This window comes from Nicotiana attenuata, unplaced genomic scaffold (genome assembly GCF_001879085.1).
Source record: "Nicotiana attenuata strain UT unplaced genomic scaffold, NIATTr2, whole genome shotgun sequence".
In the NCBI taxonomy this organism is placed as follows: domain Eukaryota; kingdom Viridiplantae; phylum Streptophyta; class Magnoliopsida; order Solanales; family Solanaceae; genus Nicotiana; species Nicotiana attenuata.
The window spans coordinates 1199438-1225273 of NW_017670251.1; the positions used below are offsets into that span (position 1 = coordinate 1199438).

Sequence of the window (25836 nt, forward strand, 5' to 3'; positions counted from 1 at the left end):
CTCCTTTTTTTTTTTTGCATTTTATTTAAGTTTTCTCCAAATCTCTTCATCTTCATAATGCTTTATTCCTACACAGTTATAATAATATAATTAAGATAAAATAATATAATTAATACTTAAAAGATATAAAAAGTATTAGAATGTGAGACAATAATAGTTAAATATATTTATTTTTTGCCGAACATCAAGTGTGCAAATGTTCAAGTTATGAATAACACCCGCCAAAAAAAAAGTCAAGTTGTGTCAGCACATGCTCTTTCCACATGATTTATCCATGCTGCACGGCACACTCCTCGCTCCCACGTTCTCTCTTCTATGCATGTGACCAAAAATGAATAAACAAAAAAACTTATCACTCAATATATTCACATTTAGTTTCACACTTACACAGCCATTTCAAGACTCGCGGATATTTGCAAGCAAAGAAGCTCCAGTCACAAGTCCTTCACCGGAGAAGCTAGCGCTTCAGTAAAAATACATTCTTATTAATATTGATTCTCATCCTTAGTCGTTGTGTTTCCACAAGATATTGATGGCAACAAGATCTGTTCAACTTGTCTGCTTACTTATTTTCTCTACCGCCATCATCAAAACTGCATCTGCAAAAATAAATGAATCATTTAAACAAGAGAAAGGCATAGATCATGCATACTTCGTCGATAGATCAATTGTTCAGAATGCTTTGTCAAAAGGAGCAGGTTAATTACACTACTTATTATATGCAGAAATTAATAACTTAAATTAGATAAATAAATGTATGTAGTAGCGTAAAGAAGTTATATTAATCCTTTTCACTTTCAGTGTGCTTGGACGGATCACCTCCAGCATACCATCTTGACCGAGGATTTGGACATGGAGTCAGAAACTGGATTATTCTACTCTCAGTAAGTTCAACATAACACAAGTTTGATTCTATCGTTTTATATAGACACAAGGCTGTTATTTTGTTTCCCAGAAATTACTTATAACGTTGATAATGCAAATAATTTATACTATCAGGATAATTTAACATGTCATAATAGGTTGTTTGCTTTTTTTTTTTCAGGTTACTAAATACACACTTGCTATGAGCAGTTAACTTAAGTTGTCTTTTAGGACCTAGTAATACAAATATTCTCTTATATATTACCAGTATATAAGAAGTTAAACTTTTCTTCTTCACAATATTGAGAAAAGTTTTGATCTCTAATTATTATGAAGACATAATGATTTTTGAATCTTTTTAAATATTCGAAATTTTTTACTTTGTTTATAGGGAGGAGCATGGTGCAGAAACATCACAGACTGCCTGAACCGCTCCAAGACTGATTTGGGTTCTTCAAAACTTATGACGCCGTTTATATTTCTAGGCATTTTCAGCAAGAGCAAAAGTGAAAATCCAGGTTCTATTGAATTAGGATACCCAACATATCGTTTTGAATTATAAATAAAAAATTATTTCTTGAAAACAACTTGATGAAATGAAAACAATATAAAGTTTGACTGACAAAGTTGGCTTATTAGATGTTGCTGCAAATTACTCTGTCCAACTTTTTTATCATACGGTTATTTATTGTACAACATGCAGATTTTTACAATTGGAACAAAGTCTTTGTAAGATACTGTGATGGTGGAGGGTTCACTGGAGATATCGAAAGCATTGATCCCGTATGTTCTCTTTTAAGTTTCTGTTTTAAAATCTAGCTATGTTCATCTATATTAAAAGTGGAAAGCCATAATTAAGTTAAACTTTAAATTATTGAAATAACCTTCTTATCACCCATATATCCTACTCCATCTGTTTCAATTTAAATGACACACTTTCCTTATTAGTCCGTTTAAAAAAGAATGATACATTTCTATATTTAGAAATAATTTGACTTTTAATTTTTTTTATTTTACTCACTTTACCCTTAATAAGAAGCTTTTATAGCCACAAAAATTCCTCTTTTACTGAGTATGTTGTGTTTTCTCCGGGTCGGGGATGAATTATCAGCATTGGTTGAAGTACACTATAACGAGAAATCTATTACAGATTTCCTTTTTGGTGTCACTAATCAACCTTACTCTCTCTATTACATTACTCTATTTATTTTTTATTGTTTTCATATTTCATCATCAAATTTTGTATAAGATAAGTTGATTGAAGAAGTTTTATTTAATTAATAAAATTTCCTCTCTTTTTTTGTTTTGTTTGTCCACCACTTAGTATATTATACGTAAAAAGGGGGGTGAGGGTAAGGTAAAGGGTTTCTGATACATCTGGAAAAATCGAAACCAAGACTAGGAATTTTTAACAAACAGGGTCAAGAATCATTACTTTTTCGTTTCGACACAAGAAATATTTGTATGTGAAGAAGTCATCATGCTTAAAAGTTCGTTCAATATAAATTGTTTTTGCCATCGAATTCATCACAAGGCTAAGACATGGGTTTGGATTACTAAGAAAGGGGAAGAAATGGACAAGTATAATATGCACAGGTAGTTTAAAACAGAGGAAGTAATACATGGCTATACTAATTATACTATATTATTAGTATAGTTAAACTGACTCATCTAAATTAAAACGCCCAGAATATTGTTTTTAAAAAGAGAAAAATAGACCAGTCCTCTTCTTTCTATCAGGCTTAGGTCCAGAAATGCCAGTTGACGGTCCAAATAGTGCTTATTTATTTTATGCTATCCTTACTTAATAGTCTCAGTCTGTTGGGCGGTGTCTGCTCCAAATCACTCCCGAATCTTTCCGAAGTCAAACCAATCTGTCTCGCAAGTCACAAAACAATAGATACACATACGGAAAATATCAAATAGGGAAACGGGGTTCAAATACACAAAATGATCGATTGGATCGTTACATCTTTGTATTGATTGTGCAAGGTATGGTTCTTGAGCTTGCGTTTCAAGGTGTCAAAACACATTTCACTATGCTTCAGGTATTTATACTTCAGTTACAAAGAATCTTTTTTAGGTTCAAACACGAAAATTAAAAATCTAACGCCTACCCCAATGAATACAGACATCTTTGTTATAGTATTAGGTTTTAGCAAGTTGCATGTACTTGCACCTATAGGAGAAACGTTGCCGAGTGTTTAAGAAGAATTATTAATGAGTTCAGATGGCTGACAGAGAGAAAATTAAGAGCGAAACTATGGTAACTCGTAATTAGAGCCAAATTTTCAAACGCACTCTATGTGAGTGATTACATTTTCTTTAATTTCACATCGAGTTTCTTAAAGAAAAAAAAATACACTTTTCTCATTCTTTTAATCCAATTTTAAATTGTTGGGTTATAGGGTTTTAAATATTTTAATTTATGTGTATCTTTTTATGATTCAATTGCTACGTTACTTGTTAAATTTTGGCATTCCTTTTGTTTTAATACTATTTATATAAGTGATAATTTAGATATTTAATGAATGTGTTTACTTTCTCTTCTTCCATGAATTATTCCTCCATAATGTTGGCGTATTTCGACTTAAATTGTTAACGTGGTTTGATAACCTTTATGAATCGATCATCTTATGTCGGACTAGAATGAAAACGAAATTGATTTTGAATAGTAGGCTTGTATTTGGAACATGTAGAAGAACTGTCACGACAAAATAAATGTGTGAAATGTATTACTACTTCTACAGTTTGAATTTGTGTCACTTTTATAAGTAAAATATTTTCTCAATGTGTGACGTTGCTTAGTAATTCTAATTTATTAAAGTACTGATATAGCATTAGACGCAATTGAAGCGCGCATTTTAGTGTAGAAAGGCACATTAATGGGAAAATAAAACTTAGAATATGTGATGATCAAAATAAAGCCAAAATAACAACTGAATAGACAAAAAAATATTAAGAAATTACAAATAGGTAAATTATTAAATCTTTCTTTTAGTGTTAGTGCATGGGCTATTGATTGTTTGTCGTATACTATATGATTCGGAATACACGTGCAGTACATGTGCCGAGAAACTAATTTACACATAAATATGAATATTGAGTTTGAGACATTTCTTTATTGGTGAACACAACATGGAACTCTACTGATCACTTCCTGCATTGTTTAGGCTACCAATCTTCATTTCAGAGGTGCAAGGATATTTGATGCAGTAATTGAGGATTTGTTAGCAAAAGGATTAAAGGATGCAAAGAATGTATGTAAATCTAAATTATAACTGAAATTTTATTTTCAGTATATTAGGTTTCATATTGAAATTATGCAATATTATTTAGTAGTCGATTGATCTCACATACTAAGAGAGATTAATAATGCAGGCCATTCTTTCTGGTGGTTCTGCTAATGGATATCCAGCAGTGTTATACTGTGATCGCTTCCACAATTTATTGCATAAAGCTCATAGAGTGAAATGTTTGGTTGATGCTGGTTACTTTATCCATGTGTAAGATATATAATGATTTTAAATTTCCTATATAGAAAATGATTGTAAATGCTATCTAACTTTGAGGATCTTATTTTTAATAGGAAAAATCCACGTCTAGCAAATGTGTTTGAGTCACTCTTTAGAGATGTGGTTACCTTACATGTATATTAATCCTATCTCTTCTTTTTTATTTTTTTACCAGTATATATCTGTTGATTTAGGGTTAGATCTGATATCTAAACCTATTTACTTGAGTTGCAGGGATCTATCAAAGTGTTACCAAAATCATGCACTTCAAAAATGAAACCAGAATTGGTACGTCCTGCTACCTAGCTTGATTCAATTGTTATTTATGTGTCCTTTTTTGCCCTTGGAATATTTATACAAATTACCATTAATACACTGCAGTGTTTCTTCCCAGAAAACATACAACAAGATATCAAGACGCCTTTTTTTACCGTGATGTCAGCATTTGATAGTTATCAGGTAGTTAGACAGTTATGCATTTGTTTCCAGATAGTAGTTACTTTTTCCTCCACCATGTTTGATTTTGAAGGTCACTGGAATGATTTGAAAATGTGCACATACTAGGTGTAAGTTTAATCTTTAATTAAGCTGTTCTCGAATTACTCATAGGCCACCTAATTTAATAGAATAGTAAGTTAGTTAAACTAGTTTGGATTTACTTTATATGCTAATATATTTTTACTTTTGGAAAAATTGACCAAACACAATTTATTTATTAGATACAGAAAGAAATACTTCTCAAAAATTGATCAAATCCAACCGCTTCTATAGAAAATTACTTAGGTGAAATACTATTTCTACTTCTCAAAATAAATTGTTTTTAGAAGTTTGACCAAATATGCTCTCAGTGTATTTAAGCTGTAGTTTTTCCAGAAGATTTATCTCACTTGTAGTAGGTGACTAAGGCTTCTTTTAAAGTATCAATGGATATTAAACTCAACTATTTAGTTATGTGCTAGCCTTCCTTTTTCCATTTAAAGTTTCTAAATGAAATGTTTTTCAGGTGGACAATATTATAGGCTCAAATATAGGCGAATGCATTCGAGCCCGAAACTGCACTGAAAGTCAGAACAATGACTTCAAAGGTCTGTACATATATACCTGGGTAAAATAGTTAGTATAATTCTAGTTCTTTTGTTATTCAACGGACCTGCAGGGTCGAAGTTTCACTACTATACTGAAACGGAAATATTCGTTTTATGAGTTAGTGAATATGACAACCATTTTTCAATGGAAATTTTCATAAAACAACGGAAATTTAAATAGGAAGGGTAACAGCATTCTTCACGTTTAATTTTATCAAGTAGAAATATATAAAGGAAGATGCAATTGAAACATATATACAATGAAAATCATAATTTATTTAAGAAAAAAGACACAAGTTGCCTCCTAAACTTGTCTCAAAAAGCCATTTACGTATTTTAACTTTAAGAGTGACCTATCTAAAAGTACAAGGGGATGAATTGTAATCCTTTTTGACTTCTGTATCCTTTTGTCAACTACTTTACCAATATAGTTGACTATGGTACTAATAGTATTAGTCTGACGCAGAATGATAAATTGCAAAAAAAAAAGAAAAAAAAAGGAATTCTACGACGATATTTATACTGGTTTGGATTCAATATGAATCCTACTCCAGCCCCCGGGGTTGCATGAGGGTTCTCTACGATGGCTCCTTATCAAACTTTGTTACAAGAGGGTTCTGTGACTTCTTCGCACTTCACTATCTTGCTCTCTCAGATTTTGATACAATCGCTTACCCCCCCCCCCCCCCTCCCCCCCTCTCTCTCTGCACACAATAAATCAATGAAATTTTGCTAAGAGTAGAACAAAGAGCTTGATATTGGTTAGATGAAAGTATATCTTGTCATGGAATACTTCATCTTTTTAAATACATAGATGGAGGCCGTTGGAGTTATAGATATTCAGCAGATAATTTCCTTAATCTACTGCTGATAGAGAGATGACAACCCAAGAGATTTGGTCTTTGAAAGATATTCCAAAAATAAAGTTGGAGCCTTCCAAGATGCTGCTTAATTTTCACATATATGCTTCCTTTCTGGATTGCTTTGAATTAGGTCATTCTTAGTAAAAAAATTAAAACTCCATCAATCACTTGATTTGTGCTGGCGAGATTTCTTATTGAATGATTGATTCTTCCTACCATGTAAAACGTTATCTTTTAGCTCTTGATTGATTCTTTGGATTCTTCTTTCCTTGTCAAGTCGCTATCTTCCAGCTTTTGATTGATTCCTCTTTCCTTATGATCCATTGTCTTACTTTTCCTCATGCGTCAGACATTCTTTTTTTCCCTTTTCTTTTTGCACAAGTATATTGTCCTTCATCAATGCGATCCTGCAATTTTACAAGTGATGTCATCATTAAAACAAGGCTAACAATCTCCCTCTTTTTCATGATAACAATTTGAACATTAATTAAGGATGATCAACTTATGATACTTCCCTGATAGGAGCGTGTGGATCTTCTCCCCTTGAGTATGTGCTCCACCTGAATTGATGTTCCTCCTGATATAATTCTTCACCCTCTTTTGCATCAACAAAAATAAAAGTACAGAAGAGATAATAACATATGCATATAAGTAGCCGGCTTAACCATGGAAGCAGTCAACTTAAGTAATTATCTAAGACCAGAAAAAACATAAGTCTACGCAGCATGTAGTTGACTAGCCTACTGAGTGTTCAGAACATCCACAAAACATACCAAAAAATATATATTGTTAAAACAACCATAGAAAATCAACAAAGGAATTAAGTAAGGTGTTGCAGATGACATCTTTCAGCCTGATGAAGTTTGCTGTCATGGATGATTGAGATTCCATCAATCCAGTCATGCACTTCCCTGAATGCACCAACTGGCTCATGTGCCATTCATTCCAACTTGACTCGAATTTTTGAGGTATCAAATTTGGCTTCCTTTTATATTTCCCTGATGTCTTCCACCAATATCTAGTAGCAGCAAGAAGTTCCTTCACAATTTTAAATTTTTTATCTGTCCACCAATCTTGCGGACAGTTCAGGATCAAATGAGTGAGAGGATGAAGTTTTTGCCTTGGAGTGGGTTGTTATGGTCTTGCCTTCAGTCTGATGCTTTTTTACCTATATTCCTTCTGTAGATATGTACCCCATGTTAGCAAAGTCTATAGAGTTATAACACTTAGGCACAGGAAGGAACAGAAGGTTTGAGAGAGATTTTGATGTGTTTCCAATAGAAGGGTAATGATCATGTTGTATGGGAGAATAGTTGGGTCATCAATACTTTCGAGCATAAAGTAAATCACCCATGACAAGAGTTTGACCCTGTGTTTAGTGACTAAGAAGTAGGCTAGGAATATATCTCGCTAAGATAGAGTAGAAAAGGAAGCTCTTTTAGCAATAATAGTGGTAGCAACAATGTGAGCAGGAATTCTGGTTTCAAAATTGATATTGTTAGGCCTAGTTGATTTGGGAGAGGGTCAGTGGATGCTTCAGCAATGTATTTCTTTGCTTGTTCAATCGAAACTTCAAGATCATCTGGCCAAGATTTCTTAAACAGAGTCGCGTATCCGGAGCACTTGCAATTGCAGATGGAATCAAAACTAGAGAAATCAAGAATAATGTATTCACCAAGAACTAGGGATTCAATTGTACAAAAATTTTGGGGATCAAATATTGGTATAGAACATTCGAACAAAAGTTTAAAACCTTTGGGAGGGGCTTGAGCAAGAATGTTTTCCCAGCGTTAAAATTCGAAAAAGTCGTTTACCTTGCAATTGTTGCTTTCCATGTCTTCAAGATCGATGATTTTTCCATGTGCAATAGGTTGCTCCTTCAACTCAATGTGCATGTCTCAATTCAGGGTGTCCCATAAGTTAATGTCAGAATCATACGTGCCATCTAGGTCCAATTTAACCTTCTTTGGAGAGATGGACTCAAGGTCTTCCATTGGTCGTTTTCGCAGGGGCTTTGCTTTCTGGACTTCGAACATCGTCGGAGGGATAAACCCTAGAGGAGACAATTTCCTTAGACTGGAGAGAGTCAAGATCAAGAAGTTTGTGGTTTTGAGGCGTTGATTTTGCCTTATTCCGGGAGCTTTGGCAAATGGATGGGACAGAGTTCTTGGAATTTTTGGCCATGATTTTTGAGAATTTTATGTGAGACAAAAGAATAGTCTTAAGAGAAGTAAGAGTGGCAGAGGAAAATAAGAGTAATTATAGATACTAATAGGAGAGTTAAAGGATGGGTTAGAAGAGAGACTAATCGGCAGCGTCAATGAAAAGGAGCGTCTGAACAGACGTGTCTTGAAGAAATGAAAGGGTGAGAAAAGGAGGGGAAGTAATTAATGAAGTGCTGAGGCAAATTGTTTAAGTCAGGAAAGGGAATTTATGCAATCATAGAAATAATGCAATAGAATATATTATACCCAAAATAAGTGAGAAATTAATGAGGATTAGAAATAATGCCAAGAGCACTTCTTAATGTACCAAAACTTTCTTCAAGCAAGGGTTTGGCTAAAATATCTGCCAACTGATCCAACATTCCAATAAATAAAATTTTAATTCTCCTTTTATCACACGACCTCCAATAAAATGATGCTTAATATCTATATGTTTCGTCCAACAATGATGCAAAAGATTTTTCGATAAATAGATAGCACTAGAATTATCACAAAATATTTGATTTGGTTTAAGAAGAATATCATAGTCATTAAGTTGATGCGACATCCATAGTAGCTGGGCACAACATTGTACTATAGAATTATATGTTGTTTCCATTGTATATAAAGCTACAGAACGCTATTTTTTAACTATTCCAAGAAATTACAGATTTTCCAAGGAGTTGGCATGTTCCACTAGTGCTTTTTCTGCCATCCCAGTCACCTTCAAGATCTGCATCTAGGAAACCTTCCAATTTGAAATTGTTTGAACGGGGATACCTTAATTCACATGATGTGGTTCCAACAAGATAACGAGTAATTCTTTTGACTGCAATCTATGGCTGTCCAACGGGACGGGACGGGACGGGACTGGACGAAATTAACGGGACGGGACGGGACGACATTTAAGCGGGACGGTGGCGGGACGGGACGAAACGGGACGGGACAAACGGGACGAAACGGTCGTCCCATCCCGTCCCGCTAACAAACGGGATGGGACGGGATGGGACGGGACGGAATGGGACGGGACGGGACGGGTTCGTGGGCCTTAAGTGTATTTTTTTTTAATAAAAAAACGTCTAGTTTTTTGAAAATTACTATGTTTTTAAAGTTTACAACGGCTAGATTTTTGACTTATTTAATAAACTTAAATGTTACTATGTTAGTATGTTAAAACGAAAATTAGAAAACTAAGTAAAGAATTATAAAATATTAAAACAAAAGACTTGTAATGAAATATTCTAGTAAATATAAATTTATAATAGAGTTATAATTTATTTAATATAATTTTAAGGTATTAACTATTAAGTAACTAAGACAATTCATAAAAATAATTCATCGCTTAGAGCCTTTTATTTTATTAATAGAACTTTCAAATCTCAAATACAAATATAATTCTTTAATGGCTGGTGCATAAGTTGGATTTTTTTTATACTTACCAAATACAACAGAAATTCCACAAATATACCATAATATTTGTGTAATAGTAGGATAATATATACCAGAAAATTATTTTGTAGCATAATAAAATTTTTCTAAAAATTTAGTAAGCTCTCTGATCTCATCCCAATCAGAATCAACAATTTGATCAACAGGGTAAGCATTATGCATATTAAATACCTTTTGGATGGGCACCCGATAGTCATAAGCAATTGTAAGCATTTCATAAGTAGAATTCCACCTAGTACAAACATCTTTTGGAACTTTTCTAAATGGAAGGCCAGCACTAGCACATTGTTGAGCAAATTCACGAATTCTACTTTGTTTATGAGCACGAAAAATATAGCCACAAGCATGTTGTATTTTACTACAAGCATCAGAAAATAAATTAAGACCATCTTTTACAACCAAGTTAAAAATATGGCATGCACATCTAACATGAAAAATTATTGGATTAATTGGACAAAGTCTAGATTTTAAGCTATTTGCCGCGGTTGTGTTAGCAGACGCATTATCTAAGGTGATAGTTAGAACTTTATTAACAAGTCCATAAAAATCAAGTATTTGTAGAACAGTAGTTGCAATATATGCTCCAGTGTGTTTTGAATCAACAAATTTATAACCAATAATACGTTTTTGCAAGTTCCAGTGATGATCAACCCAATGACATGTAACAGTTAAATAATCACAACCATTAGGACTACGACCTATATCAGATGTGATAGACACTTTACAATCTAAGTGAAAAAATACACAACGAATATACTGAAGATATTCAGTTTGAAATTTAAAAACATCATTTCTAACCGTGGTCTTAGGAAAACTTTGAAAAGCAGGGTTATAAGTTTCTTGTATATAATGCACAAAAGCAGGGTGAGAAGGAAAAGTAAAAGGTAAGCCGCAGACAGCCACCATTTTTGCTAAGTTCTCACGATCTCTATCTTTGTTATATTTGCGTAAAACATGACCAGAAGCAGGGTCAAGTTGTTGTTGAATTTGATTAGAACCAGATCCACTAGGAGTTCCAGAACTGATGGTAGGATCTATAATTTTTCCGGCTTCTATGTTAGCTTGTATCCATAAATCTTTGTGAGCACTTCTTAAGTGTCTAGTTAAACCCCCCGTCCCATCACTTAGTGAGTGTGCAAATTGTTGCTTACATTTTTTACAGATAGCACGATGATTGACTTTATCATGTTTAAAAAATTTCCATACAAGTGATGTTTTGGGACGTTCAACCTTAGGCTTACCCCTTACAGGGGGTACATGGGGTAGGGGCTGTTTGGACCGTTGGCAACGGCTATTTTTGCCATTTAAGCCGTTGCCCAACGGCTAGTTTTTTAAAAAAAAAAAACTGGCGGGACGCGGGACGGGACGCGGGAAGGGACGGGACGAAACGGGACGAAACGGGACGGGACAAACGGGACGAAATGGCCGTCCTGTCCCATCCCGTGTCCCGTTTAACATTGGCCCATCCCATTTAACTTGAAGCGGGACGGGACGGGACGCGGGACGGGACGGGCCGTCCCGTCCCGTTGGACAGCCATACTGCAATCAAATGAGATTCTTTAGGAACTGATTGGAACCTAGCACATTTGCATATGCTAAACATGATATCCAGTCGACTAGCGGCTAAGTAGAGTAAAGAACGAATCATTCTACGATACTTGGTTTCGTCCACGGTTTTTCATCCTTTATCCTTATCCAAGGAGCATGATTGACTCATTGGTATTTCGATTGATTTTTCATTTCCATTCCAAACTTCTTGATGAGTTTCTTGGTATATTTTGTTTGGAATATGAATATACCTTCCTTTGATTGATGAATTTAAAGTCAAAATAAGAAAGCAAGTTCTCACGTCAAACTCATTTTGAATTTGCTTTGCATAAATTTTAAGAGGTCCTTGCATAAATCAGGGTTAGCGCTTCCAAAAATAATACTATCAACACAAATTTTAATAATAAGGTTACCAGATGAGGATCGCTTGATAAATATGGAAGTTGTCTATCTTACCTTTTGCAAAGCCACGATTCATTGGAAAAGAGCTTAGTCTCTCATACAGGCTTTAAGAGCTTAGTTAAGACCATATAATACTTTAGATAGTTTGAAAATATGACAAGGAAATTGTCAGTTTTCAAATGTTAGAGGTTGTTTAGCATAGACATCATCATTTATGAAACAATTTAGAAACTACTTTTAACATCAATTTGAAAAAAGTTTAAAAACTTTGAAAGCTACATAGGCCAGAAGAATGCGGATATACTCTAACCTAGGAACTGATGCGAATATTTCATCATAATCAATTCCCTATTGTTGTTAATATCCTTGAGCAACTAGGCGAGCCTTGTTTATGATCACCTCACTTGACTCTTTTTGAATTGGTCAAGTTTTTCCTGCATTTCTTGTACCCAACAATAATCCTTGAGGTTTTCATCAACCTTTTTGGGTTCCAATGGAGAGATTAGTGTAATGCTTCCTTTGTACTTTAGTGCACCTCTAGTTTTTATCCCTTCATTAGGATTTCCTATGATAAATTTTTGAGGATATTATTCTCCATTCACTTGGAAAGACTTTTGGTTATTTGGTAGTCAACTCCTTCCAGGTTTCCTTCTCTTGGGATGTCTGCATAGTAGTCGACTCCTACGATTCAATGTGACTACTTTGGTTATCAGATTTTCTATGTTCAGAGATTCCTTAGACGTCTAGGTTGGCTTCTTCAACACTTGCATCAATGCCTTTCTCGACCATGGGATTAGTATCATCAAATACTACACGAACTGATTCTTCAATACACGTGGTTTCTTTACTATAAACTCTAAAAGACCCGCTTGAAGTAGAGTAGCCGGAAATATACCTTCATCACTTCTTGGATTAAACTCGCCTAGATTATCCTAACCATTATTGTGAAAAAATTATTTGCAACCAAAGAGGTAAAAGTCGCAATTATTGGGCTTCTTACCTTTTTCACAACTCGTACGGAGACATTTTCAGGATTGGTCGGATGCGATATTTGTTTAAATATTACAAGCAGTACTTACCACTTTCGCCCAAAAATAATTTGGCAAATAGCGTTCAACGATCATTGTTCTAGCCATGTCTTGCAAGATGCGATTTTCCCGTCCAACCACTTTATTTTGATGTGGGGATCTTCGTGATGAGAAGTTATGTGTGAATCCCTCCTCATTGCAAAAGCCTTCGAACATCTTGCTTTCGAATTCTCCTCCATGATCACTCTGGATAGTTGAAATGTAGTATCCCCTTTCTCTTTGCACTTTCTTACGAAATATCTTACAATTTTTTAAAGAATCGTCTTTGTGAGAGAGAAATACTACCCATGTGAAATGTGAATAATCATCAATAGTAACAAAAATATATCACTCACCTCCAAGGCTAACAGTTCTAGTTGGACCAAATAAGTCCATATGCAAAACTTGCAGAGGTTTAGAAGTAGAAATTATGTCATTGGATTTGAAAGAGGACCTAGTTTGCTTACAAAGTTGACAAGCATCACAAACATAATTTTGTGAGAAGTTGATGTTTGGAACTTCTATAACCAAGTCATGCCTTGACAATTTTTCATTCAAGTGCATGCTGGCATGACCAAGCTTCTTATGTCATAACCAGGGATCATCAGTAATAGATGCTAAACAAAGATGGCTTTTAAGTTTTCAAAGCAGACAAGAATTTAAAATTTTCTGTACCTTTTTCCTATTAAAATTATTTTACCTGATTTGTCTCCTATAGCGCAACTCATTTTTTGGAATTTCACCTCATACCAGAGTCACATAGTTGACTGATGCTTAGAAAATTGTAGTTAAATCCATCTACTAGACATACTTTAGTAATGTCACATTTATTGGTGAATGGTAATGTTCCTATTCCTATGATCTTTTTTTTAATCATCTCCAAACCTAACGTTTTCATCATCTAGATCTGTGAGTTCATTGAATAGCTTCTTATCACATGTCATGTGACTGGAATATTCACTGTCGAGATACCATTTACCTTTACGACTTTTCTTGTGTTGGCCCTGTAAAACAAGATTATTACTTTCTCTTAGGTACCCAAGCTTGCTTGGGTCCTTCTCAGTTAAGTTCTGAAGTAGAAGAGTTGTTTTTGGGTCTCCAAACCTAACCCCTATTGGAGAATAAAAACCAGCATGAAAAGTACATATGTCCAGGTTTACCACAGTAATGGCAGGATGGAACATATTGTTAATGGGTGATAGATCTACGAGTAGAATGACTGTGCATAGATTTTTCACTCATAGGCCTTTTTCTAGTTGACTTAGGAGTCGACTTGTTAGACTTGACTAAGTTGTGACTGGTGAACTTACACAAGCCATTTAATTGCATTTGTTATTCATGAACTTGTTCTTAAAAGTCATCTCTTTCGAGTTCACAGACTTCAAATTTAAGTTCTCGGTCCTTTTTTTTTCTCGATTTAGTCTCTTTAATTCATTTATTTTTTTCAGACTCCTTCAGTGCCAAGATTAAAATGTCCGGGAGTTCATTGCATTTTTCGTAGTCATAGGATCTTACATCGCTTTCCTTTCCACGAGCCATGAAGTAGTTATTTGTTATGTCTTGAATATCATTTTCTGAAAGATTTTCATCGGTCCAGCAACCAGAAAACTTGTTTGCTTCATTTTCCAATATAGTCAAATTAGAGGTTTGCAACTTCTTCATGTTTTGTCCTCATCACCTCATCTTCAAAAGGATTTATTTTTATGAAACCCTCTAGTGGCTTTACTTTTTAGATAAGGACATTATGCTTGAATATGATCATATTTTACCATATTCGAAGAATATCCCATCATTCCTTTCTTGGTCATTAAATTGTCTATTTCTTCTAGGGTTGTTCCTTCCTCTTTTTGTGTTTCTGTATCTTCTCATTAGTACACTCATAATTTTGGATATCATGGCAATTGCTTCCTCTAGTGCTTCATCGTGACCTTCATTTTCAGATTTGTCATGACCCAAGATGTACCTAGTAGTGATGGCACCTAACCCAGTCTGCTAGGTAAGCCAAACAACAGTTAACACAAAACTAATGAAAATAATAAAAAAAACAATAAGTGAAATAACTAAACTTCTATACAATAACCCAAGAATAGATAGTACAAGTCATGAGCAACTAAGATTTAGAGTTATAAAGCTGGTGTGAAATTAGTTACAATATATGTTTAAAATGTACATAAATAGGCTAAGAGTATAAAACTACCAATGACAAGTGGTAGCTATATCCCAAAAGTAGGTACATCTTCAATGCCAGCTCCCGTCATCCACAACATCTCAGCTCCAAGCATCTGCACACAAGGTGCAGAAGTGTAGTATGATTACAACCGACCCCATGTACTCAATAAGTAACAAATCTAACATCGGACTGAAAGTAGTGACGAGCTCGGAAGAAGGTCAATGTCCAACACCAATGATCAATAACAACACATAATATAATGATGACATTAGATTAAAACAATTCAGGATGATATCTTGTTCAACTCATTCACAAATACAGAAAATTTGGCATGCTTTCCAAGTATAACAATCAAAGCCCAATCTTTCTCTAAAATCACAAAAACATGGTTTAACAAAGAAACTGTGATTTTCCAAACTTTTAACAACGTATAAGACACTTCATTACCATCTAGCATCAGGAAAAATACATCTATATGCCTATCTGTCAAATATACATGTCAAGTCAATAACATTACATGAAACCTTCAAGTATACTCACACTCAGCACACTTACGATGTTTGGCACAAATGTCTCTCATCATCCCACACACAACCACACTCAGCACTGTACAGGTGCCTGGCACAAATGCCCCTCACCAAAGCACATTTATATCACTATGCATGCGTTTACTGTAGTATCATATTTCGGAAGGGAGGATTCTTGCCCAAGCGCTAATCAATAATCAATATAACCATTGCGGCGTGCAATCCGATCCAAATATCAATCTGTTGTCGCGTGCAAGCCGATCCAAATATCAATTCGTTGTAGCATGCAACCCGATCCAAATATAAATCATAATACGCCTCTATTGTCCACATCAATCATCAATCGCTCAAGTCTTAATGACTCACGTCTCACAGAACTCAGTCCAAAAAATATCACATATAAAAGGCATCAACACATGTGATATGGCATATAAATAATGCACATACACTAAGATAAAACATGCGAATTAAAAATTATGACTGAGAGTATGACTAACACTCAAGTCTCAATTAACCACATCTCACGGTACTTAGTTCAATAGTGTTACACATATGAGGCATCAACAACATGTGAGAACTCATAATAAGAATACACTGTGACAGAGATATCATACACGGATATAGCATCATGTTTGAGAGTATATCTACAATTAAGGCAAACAGCTCAAAATAGCTAGAATATCCCTATCATGTCTCAAACAAATAAGCATGTAGCCTAGACATGATTTCTAACATAAATCAATGCTCCGATTACGCACACATACCCGTCACCTAGCACGTGTGTCACCCCAACACATCTCAAGTATAGTAGTCCACATGGATAATTACCCTCAAATGAAATTTAGATATGTCACTTACCTTGAAAAAGTCAAAACAATACTCTAGAAATGCCACCCCGCGCGAGTCGACCTCTGAACAGCTCGAATGTAGCCAAAAGCAACTTAAAAATATCAAATAATGCCATAGGAAACAAATTCAAACGATAAACGTCGAATCTTTAATCAAATACTCAATTTAAACAAAAATTTCAACCGAGCCCACACCTCAGAACCTGAAAAAAACTCACAAATTTTGATATTTCATTCGAATACGAGTCTAACCGTACTAGTTTCATCCAATTCTAACTTCAAATCGACCTCAAATTTCATAAATTTCATTCTCTTAAGTTTTTGGGATAAAACCTCCAAATCTCTAATTAAAAAATGGATTAATTAACAAATGAACTAGTATAATCATGTTAAAAATACAAAAGTTGAGGTTAGATACTGACCCCCATATAAAAACGAGAAGAACGCCGTAAAATCACCTAAAACAGAGCTCTAGAACTCAAGATATGCTTAAAATACTAAGTGAATGCAGTCAGATATCTTAATACACAGAGATTCCGTTTTTGCGCTCTAAAACTTGCACCTGCGGTCTGCCAACTGTCATTTCTGCACTTGCAGACCATTTTTTGCATATGGGGATCGCGGGTGCGGACCCTACTTCGCATCTGCGAATTACGATACCAATGATCCTCTCCGACACTAAAATTGGCATAACTCCATCATACGATGTTTGAATTCGACTATTCTTCTTGCTATGGTTCCGTAATTACCGTATGGATGTAATGCTTCAACTAAAACAGAATTTAGAGCTTATTTTCTTACTGTGGTACCATTTATGCTTGAAAAAACAACGTCGAAACATTAAATACGAGCGCAACAGAACCCAAACTTATTCAAACTCAACGAAATCCAACCAAAATTCCGAACAAGTCCAAGATTATCATAGAAGCATGTTGGAACTTTCAATTCATTAATCCAAGCTCGTTAAGTCCATTATTTGACCGTGGTCAACTCAAATTCTTAAACTTAACTAATATGAACTCAAGTGTCCGAATCACTCTTAGACGTTTCGAATCGCAACCAAACTTTGCACACAACTCCCAATTGATAAAATGAACCTATTCCAACTTCTGGGATAACAATCCGAACCCAATACCATGAAAGCTAACTCCCAGTAAAACTTATGAAATTTTTCAAACCTTCAAATTGCCAACTTTTGTCAATTAGATCAAAACTTTCTAGAAACATCCAAATGCAAATCCGGACATACGCCTAAGTCCAAAATCACCATCCGGACCTAACAGAACCATCAAAACTCTGATTCAAGGTCAAATACATAAAAGTCAAACTTAGTCAACTTCTTTCAACTTAAAGCTTCCAAACTGAAAATCATTCTTCGAAATCGAATCGCGAACCACTCGAAAACCAAAATCGATTGCATGCACAAGTCATAATACATCATATGAAGCTTCTCAAGACCTCAAACGACCAAACGAAATGATAATGCTCAAAACGACTGGTCAGATTGTTACATTCACCTCCACTGAAACATATGTTCGTCCTTGAACGTGCCAAGAGTCGTTCCAAAGCCATCAGATCACTGTATGAACTCACCATACACATACCCGCGGGTGATCCCACATCACCCCAAACAATATAAGATCGACAACACATCCTAACTGAAATTCCTTACTTCAATCTTAGTCCATAACCTTAGATCCCAATCTCCAGCATTTGGAATTCATTACAAGACTCGATTCTCGTACCTATACATTGTATAGGTCTGCACAAACTGTATAAAGCCATAACCATATCCCAAGATATAATCACATGATATACCACATAACTTAGATACCCATAGTAATACCTTCTGACCGCAATAGCTGCTCATTACTACACCTAGTACCAGCAACGTACCTCATATCACATAAAACCTTGTTCTAAACCTTCGTACACTGCCAAGGATGAAAGAAACATGTAAAAACTCATACTCATCCGTCAGATGAACAAGTTTTGGAGCTCTCTCGCCTGTCAAGAACCATAGTCAATTCTAAGCTGACTAGTAACCTTACTCTTCCAAACATACCTTAACCAAATATAGTGGCATAAATTCCAAGTCCAAAAATCTCATTTCACCTAATGCAAGCTACTCGACTGACAAGCCACACCAGTGACACCTATAGCCACATACAATGCAATATGTGTGCCCTCAAGCAACGACTCAAATATAATGAATAATGGAAGGAGAACGAAATGAGAGAATTGTTAGACAAGTACAACAGGTACTACCTCAACGACACTATACTATGAATCCATCCCACATGGGAGAAGCAAAACACATGAAATAAACACGAAGAATCTCAACCTAACATCACCTCGTTGTTGCACACAATCTGATCCATACTTAGTGATCCGCATAGAACACCCATCGAGCTATAATGCTTACAATTGACAACTAAATGTGTATCAACAGTAAACACACGAAGCATATGACCATAACCGTGAAGAAAAATATAGAACCACATAACACAAACAGGAAAAACACGACCAAGTGCAATAAGCAACTCGACATCTTAAGATCCACCTCGCTCAAACTTTGCCACAAGGCTCGAGCAACACCACATTATGTGTGTAAATATCAACTGCCTCACAACCTATCGTAGCATAAGAGAGTAACACATGAAGCACAGTAGGACATGAACAATATCAACTCTAGTTGATGATAAACCCCTAACAATAGTTGTGTTGAGTAAATAAACCTGATCCGATGTAGAATATAAATTCTAATTAGGCCTCCAAATGGGGCCCTAAACCAATTCAGATCCTCCCGAAATAGATAAATAGCCTTCCAAATATCCACAGTAACCTATCCATAACACGTACCATCAGCTATCTAACTTGGCCATATCTTCATAGTCCACAACCAAGGAATAGTCTACCTCTAAGAATTCTAGTCTCCAAATCCTAAGAATACAAAGATCTTCGTATCCGATCCTAACTCAAACACTCATTTGGCTGACATATCCCCCATACACAATTATCTCAAGAGAAACACTCCCATGAATCTTCCCCGCCACGTAGCAAAATCTGAATGTCAGCAGTGAACAACCAAGCGATTATGGTAATGCTAGTCAAGCATCCACAAGTAAAAACACAATGCGCCTTCTGAAATGCGAATTCTTCTTAGGTGATATCAAATAGTGCTAGCATTCCTCTAAACATCTGAAACCGTCCTTGTTTTCTAGAACTCATGGCCTTCCCTTTGAAAACGAATCGCAACCTTGTACATGCAATCTCAATCCCACACGGTGCACCGTATCTATTATGCCATCATAAGAAAAGTACGAGAATCCCATTATCAACTCTGAATCACAAGCATGATAGACACTCCATCAACCATAAACCTTCCACTTGATCCCGTGCAGGAGAAAAATCACAATACACAACAAACTCCCCATGCTAGTAGAAGACTTCTATCTCAAGTCATGGTCGAAACTATCGAAAACTCTTCGAGACCCATTTGCACAAAACCAAGCCATCGGAACTGAATCCCTCTAACTTCAACCAAGTCACGCAAATCGCCTAACCCAAGATTATTACCAGCAAACACATGTAAAGCTTGCTTCACCGAAAGAATCGATCACTTCCATTACTATGTTGATCCAAACCACTACTAAGCTTACCTATTTCTTTGAGTTCCTCTCGACTTGCCTTCAAGTTAACACTTCTCCTTGTCAGTACATTACGATCCTTAGCCCAAAGCTCACCCCAAGAGATCCTAACATGAAATTACGTCATCTTAAGACCCATAAACCACTATTTCCCTTTAAGACACCCAATAGTACCGCAACCGAGATACCTACTATAAATAGACCTTCTATGAGTTTGAAGCAGTTTCTTTAACCTCTCTTATGCTAAAATGTAGAATTAATAATGATAAAGAAATACCGCAAGTATCGACACCATGGAATGCAAATCTTAGAACTTAGCCACTTAAAAATCTTGGAAATCCTCAAATACCACTTATAAATCGTGAACTCATTAGAACCTTCTCGAGAGTCATCCACTCTGCTCAAGTCTTCAATGCATCGCCAATACGAGCCAAACGACTTGTGCTCCATCAACACATAAACACCTAAAGAAGTAACCTCACGTATAAGCAGCCGAGTAAATCCCTTCACCTTTCATACTATATCCACGACGAATAACAAACACGAATCATTCCAAGATACCCACATGCCCATGAAATATAATACCTCGTGCATCTAGCATTTCCCTCCCCCAACATTAACCTCGAAGTCAGCTCCCTTTAAGTCTTAACTAATCCATAAGTACGCCTCAATCCATAACTAATATAACACATGACCACACGATCTAATCATTGATAGCAGCCTCCCCCACCTCCCCCACTTTGCTTGAAGCCACAGAACACAATATCGATAACCCAAAATACCCTTACTCCATATCTACCATTATCTCACACTATAATTCAACTAAATCCTTCATGAGCTCATGTAGCCCTAATCACAAGATAACTCAAATAATTTGCTAAGCGCATGTCCAACATCGTGACAGTCATGCGAACTCCTTCAAGCAATCTAAACTCTAAGTGTAGCACATACACATCCCACTTGGTAGAAAGAAAAATCTTCACAAAAACACTGCCAGGATTGCACATCCGTAGACCACCCCGCAGGAGATAACCCACCTGTTTAGCCTCAAACTGGCACCTCTCGCTGACCCTATCATGGTCACAACAACTATGTAGTCACTTAATCCTCCCAAGTCTGAACTCATCAATAATACACAAGAATCTACTTCATTCCACAAATGAGTAACTGAAAGATCTCTAACAGACTCATAACTCAAGATTGTATAACACTTCAAGACAGAAATCGAGCATTCATAGTCCTTTCGCATTCTAAGTAAAATCTTCTCACACATCCAGACCACCTAAGCTTAGTCCTCAGTCACATAACACTTATTATATAGCTATGCAACCACTCACTGAGCCATCAATCCCACTCTTAAGGACATTACCAGACATATAACTCCAAAAGCACATGCGTACATAACAAACCACCGAACCCAGGCTGCAGACTGAACCTGGCCTCAAGTCCTCTAGACTTGCCTATCTCCTTAACACAGAGAACACATCTCGCACCACATCTATGAAATCACGAACCATCGATGCACAATTTATATTGGGTGCTCAACAAAACATACGAGTGGATGGAAAGAACCAAAGATATATGCTTCAAGCTGAATCAATACAGCATGATAAGGAAAGAAAGATAGGAAGCTTTTCCTAGATGTCTTGTAGCCTTTTGAAGATAAGTATGGACGTCATCATATTGATCCACAAGACTCTATTAGCCACTTGCTCATGACTTATAGAAACTATGAACCTAAAGATTTGATACCAACTTGTCACGACTCAAAATCCACCCAATCGTGATGGCACCTAACCCAGCCCGCTAGGTAAGCCAAACAATAGTCAACACAACACTAATGAAAGTAATAAGAAATCAATAAGTGAAATAATCAAATTTATATACAATAACCCAAGGATTGGTAGTGCAAGTCATGAACCACTAAGATTTGGATTTACAAAGCTGGTATGAAAGTAATTACAATATCTGTTTGAAATGTACACAAACAAAGTAAGAATATAAAACTACAAGGGATGGTTGGTAGCTATATCCCGAAAGCAGGAACATCTTCAATGCCAGCCCCATCATCCACAGCATCTCAGCTGCAAGCATCTTCATGCAAGATGCAGAAGTATAGTATGAGTACAACCGACCTATTAAAGTGACATGCTAAGGTGTATGCATGTGCAAAGTGTGCTACCAAAGCTTCAATTATGCGATTACGCCACAAAATAGCAATTAACATCTTTGAACATGAGATTTTCCTAAACATGATATCTAACGTAATTCAAGTAGCTCATAAAGGTTTACAAACACATGAAGCATGATATCATGAAGCTTAACACTCAATTCAAGGCATAACATAGCCTAACCACTACCCAGAGCATGGATAAAACTCGGTACATGCACACATGCCCATCCCCTACATGTGCGTCACCCTTGGCACGTAGCCATCATTAATAATTCAAGTAACTACTACCTCAAACCATGTTTAGGTAAGATGCTTACCTTAAACAAGCTGAATCAATACTCTATAAATGTCTTCCCACGCTTATCGACCTCTGAATGGCTCGAATCTAGCCATAACTAACACAAAAATATCAGATAATGCCATAGTAAACAACCCCAAACAATAAAAATTTGTTCTTTATATAAATACGCAAAGGCAAACAAAAAGTTAACCCAATACCGTATCTTGGAACCCGACCAAACGTACAAAAACCTCCAAATCCGGCCTCTAATTGACCCCCAAATCTCCAATTTTCACTCTCCAAAACCATAGCAAAAACCTCCAAATTTCACTTTCAAATCACATAATCTAGGTATATAATATCAAAATCAAGCCCTATTGCCTTGTATGAAAATCCTCTTCAAATATCGCCCCTCTCCAAGTCTATGGCTCAAAATATGAAATAATGAATCAAAATCCCGAAATTGCATCACTTATACCTCTGTCTAGTGGTACCCTTCGCGAACGCTACCACCGCCTCATGTTTGCGAAGTAAGAAAATCCAACTGCCCAAAATAACTCTTCACGTTCTTGGTCGACCCCTCGCAAACGCGATGTACACATTGCCTCCTCCTTCGCAAATGCCAACTTCCCCAACTCCCAGCTCTCTTCGCGAACGTGACCCGCAAGGCGCGAACGCGAAGAAGAAAAATTGCAGCTCAAATAACTCTTTGCGAATACGATAGCACTGTCGTGAACGTGATGAGGACCTGACACCAGTGAAATTTTCTGCAATATAAGAATGCTCTGGGTGGTCCAGAAACCCATCCGAGCCCCCTAAACCCTCTGGAACACTGTCCAATCGCACCAACGACTCCTAATACCTTCCGCAAACCTATCCAGAGGTTCGGAACATTGAAATTAATACCAAAACCACGAATCGATGATCAAAAGACAAGTTAAGCTTATCTTGAGTTCATTAACTTCTAAACTTCGAACCAAGCGTTAAATTCAAGCCTAACCAATCCGGATTAATCCCAAACTTTGCACACGTGTTTCAAAGGATAAAATAAACCTATTTCAACTTTCGGAAATAATATCCGAATTCGATGACATCAAATTCAACCCACAGTGAAACTTATGAACTTTCCAAGCCTTCAAATTGCTAATTTTTGATATTTATGGCCAAATCAACCTAGGATCCTTCAAATCCAAATCCCGACATACACCTAAGTCCAAAATCACCATATGAACGTATTGAAACCTTTAAAATATAAATCTGAGATCGTTTACATAAAAGTCAAACATTGGCCAACTCTTACCATTCAAGCTTCCAACCATGAAACTAAGTGTTCCAATTCACTCCAAAACCTTCCCGAAACTAAACCAACCATCCCCACAAGTCACATAACAACAAATACACAAACAGAAAGAATCAATAGGAGAACAGAGCTAAATATACAAAATGACCGTCCGAATGGTTACAATATTTTTATATAATTTATTTTCTTCATTTACACCGAATGGAAATATCAACACTTAAGGGGGAAGCACATTTTTCCTACTACACATATGAAACCCCTTTTCCTTCCACGAATCACGTATACGGAGTTATATTTCTAACACTTTTGGATTTGTTATTTCAGAATTGAGGTCGGAATTCTTAAGTGCTTTGCCCAAACCAAATGATCCTAAACAAAGAGGAGCTTTCATAGACTCTTTTAATCGTCATACCCAGCTTGAACTGTGGTGGAATAAAGTCAACGCCACTCCGATAAGTAATCTGGTAAGAGACTATTTATTATATATTCTTGGTAATGCGCTCTTTTTCCAATTCATCGTCTGTGTATCATTTAAGAAGTTATTTTAATGTCGAAAACTTTCCTCTTAATCAGCTTTCAGTTTATTTTACATGCCTCAAGCTTGAGTTTGGCGGCCTATTAAATCAGAAAAGAGAAAAAAGATACAAATTTTGTGTTTTCAGGCCTAACTGGGATTGGTGGGGAATCATAAAAATTCAGTAAAATAATAAAGTAGTATTAACATTTTTGTATATACAATGCAACCGATCCAAGTATACACATAATGATCTTCTAAACAACTGATGTTTTCGTATTGGTTGCTCAGTATGAATTCCAGCTCTTTTAATTTTAGCGTTTTGAATTTATATTCTTGCGTTTTGGTTGACTACACTAGTAAAATTATAAGGAGAAGCCTTCTTTTTTATTTTTCTGTTACATACAATTAGAGGCTGATCCAAGATTTAAAATATATGGGTTCAACTTTTAAGATTTTTAACATTGAACCCATTATGTTTATAAAGTTATGGGTTCAAATCTATTATATTTGCAATTTTGTTAAATTTTTACACATAAATTTCTACTCTGTATCGAAAGTTATGGGTTAAATTGAACCCGTAACTACCACTGTGCAGCCGCCCCTGCATACAATTCTTTCATTTTCTAATGTGTTTAGTGTTGTGGGTGAAAACTGTTATTAGACACTAATTCCAGTATCACACGATTTTAAGGATTGTGTTGCAGAAGATCGTAGGTTAACTAGGACACAATCACACAAAGTAAATAGAGAAAAAAAGAAATAGCACAAGGATTTAATTAGATTCGACTAAGACTAATCCTCGGGGCAGAAGCAGAGAGAGTTTTTTACTATGAATGAGAAGAAAAACACAATACAATCTATAGAATCCCCAACTACAACTCCTATAAATGGATTCCTAATAGTCTCAAACCTATAAGAGAAAGGTTTTTCCAATCAGACAAGGACAATAAGTTTCTCTTTCCCAAATCTATTAGAATAAAGGATTTCTCAAACCTATAGGGATTATGAATTTTCTAAAAATACAAGAAAATATTTTAAGCCACAACAAATCTTCTCATTGCCTTGAATTCTCTTCATCAACAGAAATAACGTCTCTCTCCCTTTCCCTCAGCCCTCGCAAGGGCTTTACCCATTGCCGCACACATCAATCAAGTCTAGGCAACACCTAAACTTGCTAAGAGATCCAATCTCTTTTATTGTAGCACAAATTCGTTGATTTGGTTATGTACTAGAAATAGCTTATGGATAGCAATTATACTCAAGTTCATTATCGGTCTCTGCAAGTGCCAAAGAAAATTCCACAAGATTTGTATATCCAAGAAGATTCCCATCAACTACAGTTAAAAACTTTTGTGGTTAGTTAATCACTCACTT

At 35.8% G+C, this 25836-nt stretch overlaps 1 protein-coding gene across 4 annotated transcripts in view; it reads left to right on the top strand.

Moving 5' to 3' along the window:
- The first annotated feature begins 357 nt into the window (after positions 1-357).
- The window catches only part of LOC109236698 (pectin acetylesterase 8-like), a 44151-nt gene continuing 18672 nt past the window's right edge, over positions 358-25836 (top strand). Inside the window, exons 1-12 of one of the 4 annotated variants that reach the window (XM_019402902.1) lie at positions 358-698; positions 802-884; positions 1256-1382; positions 1568-1647; positions 4038-4124; positions 4246-4370; positions 4454-4514; positions 4614-4667; positions 4761-4838; positions 5383-5464; positions 24270-24409; positions 24519-24666. In XM_019402902.1, the coding sequence (XP_019258447.1) occupies positions 533-698; positions 802-884; positions 1256-1382; positions 1568-1647; positions 4038-4124; positions 4246-4370; positions 4454-4514; positions 4614-4667; positions 4761-4838; positions 5383-5464; positions 24270-24409; positions 24519-24647 (1212 nt within the window). In that variant the 5' untranslated portion in view covers positions 358-532 and the 3' untranslated portion in view covers positions 24648-24666. Of the gene's footprint in view, positions 699-801; positions 885-1255; positions 1383-1567; positions 1648-4037; positions 4125-4245; positions 4371-4453; positions 4515-4613; positions 4668-4760; positions 4839-5382; positions 5465-6278; positions 7904-8336; positions 8949-24269; positions 24410-24518; positions 24667-25836 lie in introns of those variants that run through there. The other 3 variants (XM_019402903.1, XM_019402904.1, XM_019402905.1) reach the window with 3 other exon arrangements.